The sequence below is a fragment of the Podarcis pityusensis genome (genome assembly GCF_964106645.2).
Source record: "Podarcis pityusensis genome assembly, chromosome: 2".
NCBI lineage: Eukaryota > Metazoa > Chordata > Lepidosauria > Squamata > Lacertidae > Podarcis > Podarcis pityusensis.
Genome location: NC_138029.1, coordinates 9,967,039 through 9,970,360, shown reverse-complemented (window position 1 = coordinate 9,970,360; position 3,322 = coordinate 9,967,039). Strand labels below are relative to the sequence as shown.

The window sequence follows — 3,322 nt, the reverse complement described above, 5'->3', positions numbered from 1 at the left end:
CTGGAGGAGGCTCTGAAAAACGGGACGAGAGCGTGCATTAAGACCGGCCAAGATCATGCGAACAGAGTCAATATTTTAATTAATATTGGTTTATTAATTGGTTTATTAATTACAAGCAAACAGCAAAGAACCTGCACAAACAATGCTAACACCAAATCCTACGTATAGTAAGTAAAATAGAAAAATCGCCACCCGACCCCACCCCCACCCATTGTTCCCCCCCTCCACCTATTTCCCCTTTTCTTCCTAATGTCTCAACAAATGAAAATGATTTATAAAAATGTTACATGGGGGAAAAAACATGAAGGAGAGACATTGCACACTTTTGTAAATCAACAAAATCTTTAAAAAATAAATAAATAAATAAATAACTACTAGTCATAAAAAAGAGGCCTCCTCACCTGAAGGATATCAAAGCCCACCTGAAGTCCCAAAACAAAACTATCATATCCTGATCCACGCAGATCCATCCGTGTATGGAGCGATCTGCGTTGATCTGGATCTGATAGTTTACGACTCCCTGTTGTAGGGTATAACATGTATAATAGTATGTTTTGGGACTTCAGGTGGACTTTGATGTCCTTCAGGTGAGCTTTGGGGCGTACGGCTTTCCTCCATCTCTACTGCACAGGATTCCTCAGGAATGACAAGATCACTTGCACAGCTTTCCTCCATCTCCACTGTGGAGGATTTCTCTTGAATTACCAGATCTAGCAAAGAACCACACTTCGAACAAGTAGTTAGACTCTCGCTATTCACTGCACTTCCTGGGGTAATCACCACTACAGTTTCTATTAGAGATGTATTTGTTGTGGTGGTCCTGATGCAACATCTCTCAATCCCAACCAATGCTGCACTCAGCAGCTGGAAACCCGCAGCGACATAGCCTAGATAAATAGAAGGTCCAATATGCTGCTCGCTGGGAATTTGAGGCAATTCAAAAGTTTCGGGGAAGTCAATTTTCCCATTTTGTAAGACAGCAGACATGTTCCATACCACAGAAATCAGGACGAGTATTCCTGCAGATAAGTTCAGCAGAGCTCCAAGCCCAAAAAAGGTTAAGAGAAAATCCTTGTGTTTTCCGGGCTCGAGCACATTGTAAAGGGCGAATGACTGTAGTACTAGGGCCGCTGAATTCATAACGGCAGCTAAGACCATTAAGTCCTGAGCAATAAAAATTTCCCTCGGGAGGGTTGGATATTGCTCACTGAGATCTTCACAATGGTAATAAGAGTTGCCGTCATTAGAAGGGTCTTTCCAAAAGCAGGCATCCCAGATTCCAATCCAGATGTTTCCAGAGCCGATTCCCTTGACGTTTTCCACACGCCACACTCTCCAGTTGACACTGAGTGTTGACACAATGCACATCGGCAAGGCCAAAATATCCATTAGGAATGCGGATAATTGGAGGCAGGACACGAATCTCAGCCACCTGACCACTAGGGAGCCTTCTTTCACCCGCAGGGGGGGTTTGGCCAGGAGGGGACCCAGGAAGACATTGGCAGACATCCTGGAAACAAAAGAGAAGACAAGATGCAGTGAGAGAGGGAATAACAAGCATGTCTAGTCATTGAAGGACATCCTTCCTCCTGCATTCTTCCTTCCATGCACAGAAAGAAGCAGCAAAAGAAAGAGTTCCCCTGCTCTCTCCCACCCCCTGGTTAGGTAGAGACATCTGATCCAGAGAAGCCGCAACTCAGACTTTCTTCCAGCACACTGCTACTGATTTAATCTACTGTTGCATTGTTTCTGTGAAAATGGCCAGAACCTCAGCAACCTGTTGTGGATGGGAAGCTGCTCATGATTTTGCTGTTTTGTGGGTTAAACCACAGAGCCTAGGACTTGCCAATCAGAAGGTCGGCGGTTCGAATCCCCGCGATGGGGTGAGCTCCCATTGCTCGGTCCCTGCTCCTGCCAACCTAGCAGTTCGAAAGCACTTCAAAGTGCAAGTAGATAAATAGGTACCGCTCCGTCGGGAAGGCAAACGGCGTTTCTGTGCGCTGCTCTGGTTCGCCAGAAGGGGCTTAGTCATGCTGGCCACATGACCCGGAAGTTGTATGCCGGCTCCCTCGGCCAATAAAGCGAGATGAGCGCCGCAACCCCAGAGTCGGTCACGACTGGACCTAATGGTCAGGGGTCCCTTTACCTTTACTGCAGCTATCCTTTCCCACTGAGCATAAACACACCTGACGGCATAGTGAGGAATGTTTAATCCATAAACTTACGTGAAATGCGTTCCTCAGCTAGAGACTAGCGTGCCAGGAATGGAGCAAATATTTGCTAGGTGCTCCTGAGCCTTAGGAAGACTGAGCTGTTGGCCACTGAGCTGACGTTCGCCTGAGCAGCCGGCCAGCCACAGCAGCAACTGCTCTGCAGAATTCTTAGGTCAGTTACAGTCCAGTTAGAATCCTGACAACAACACAAATCATAACTCCAGGGTACTGGTCATTTGGAACATCAGGAAAGTGGAAAATGGGAGGGAACTCAGTTCCTTTCTTTCCCAATACAGAGTGTCTTTTCCAGGACACTGTACAGTTAAAACGCGTTCTTCCAGAAGTCAGATTCAGAGCAGTTCCAGCAGTAAAAATGGTGATACAGTATGTGTATCTCAGCACAGATTTGTTTGATGGGCCTGAATGCATTTCATAAAGGATCTCCATGTACAAGAAAGGCTAATAGCATGAGGCCCTGAACCATAAGAATTGCCTTGGCAAAATTATTGAAGACTCCTTACAAACCTCTCATTCTTCTTCCCCATCACATCTTGTTTGGACATTATAGTAAGGGAGAAGACCTTAGCTCTTTTCCTTTGCACTGGGACAACATGGTACCATATCACAGCATCTATTAACAGCCCCCCCCCAAAAAAATCTCTGAGAATTCCAAATTACTAATTGATTGATTGATTTTCTATACAAACCTTTTGCAAACAGATATTTTTTAAAAAAATAAACACAGTAAGCCACACATTTCCTGTGAATTACCCCCATGACCATTGCAAAGCTAAGAATAGTAATAGTAATAGTAGCATATTGGGCATTATCTCTGCATAGGAACGAAATAGGGGTGGACTGTCTAAAATAATTGTGCCCAGAAAAGGGTGGTAGTGGACAGGAGAGGTTTAGGAGAGAAAGAGTGACCCCTCCCTTCCCCAGCTTCATCCACAGCTAAATTTGATGTGAAATGTGCTTTTCTTAAAAGAACAAAAAGCCAGCCACAGGGACAGTCTAAGAAACAATATTTTTTTGGGGGGGGGAGTGGGGAGATAGCTCCATTAGAGGTTCCACACTGTTAAGGAAAATTCCGGGTTGAGAGACTACTC

General features: G+C 45.1%; 1 protein-coding gene across 2 annotated transcripts; it reads right to left on the bottom strand.

Moving 5' to 3' along the window:
* Positions 1–203: 203 nt before the first annotated feature.
* Positions 204–2,881, bottom strand: LOC308472068 (claudin-34-like). Of its 2 annotated transcripts, none has more exons than XR_013983293.1 (2): positions 2,226–2,732; positions 204–1,510 (listed from the first exon to the last, which is right to left on the bottom strand). XR_013983293.1 is itself a non-coding variant. In XM_080996556.1 (2 exons), exons 1-2 carry the CDS (start codon positions 2,774–2,776, stop codon positions 511–513), a joined length of 1,038 nt encoding a protein of 345 aa, XP_080852682.1. In that variant the 5' UTR covers positions 2,777–2,881; the 3' UTR covers positions 209–510. The 2 variants fall into 2 exon arrangements, 1 of the variants encoding a protein (XP_080852682.1); XM_080996556.1 differs by lacking the exon at positions 2,226–2,732 and adding an exon at positions 2,739–2,881 and having other exon boundaries at positions 209–1,510.
* Positions 2,882–3,322: the final 441 nt, after the last annotated feature.

What these genes read in the sequence shown, in the direction of transcription:
- LOC308472068 (XM_080996556.1), bottom strand. Translation starts at nt 2,776, where the DNA reads ATGTCCAAACAAGATGTGATGGGGAAGAAGAATGAGAG. An exon ending in ATGGGGAAGAAGAATGAGAG is followed by an intron (nt 1,511 to 2,738) that starts GTTTGTAAGGAG and finishes TTTTGTTTCCAG; the next exon opens with GATGTCTGCCAATGTCTTCC.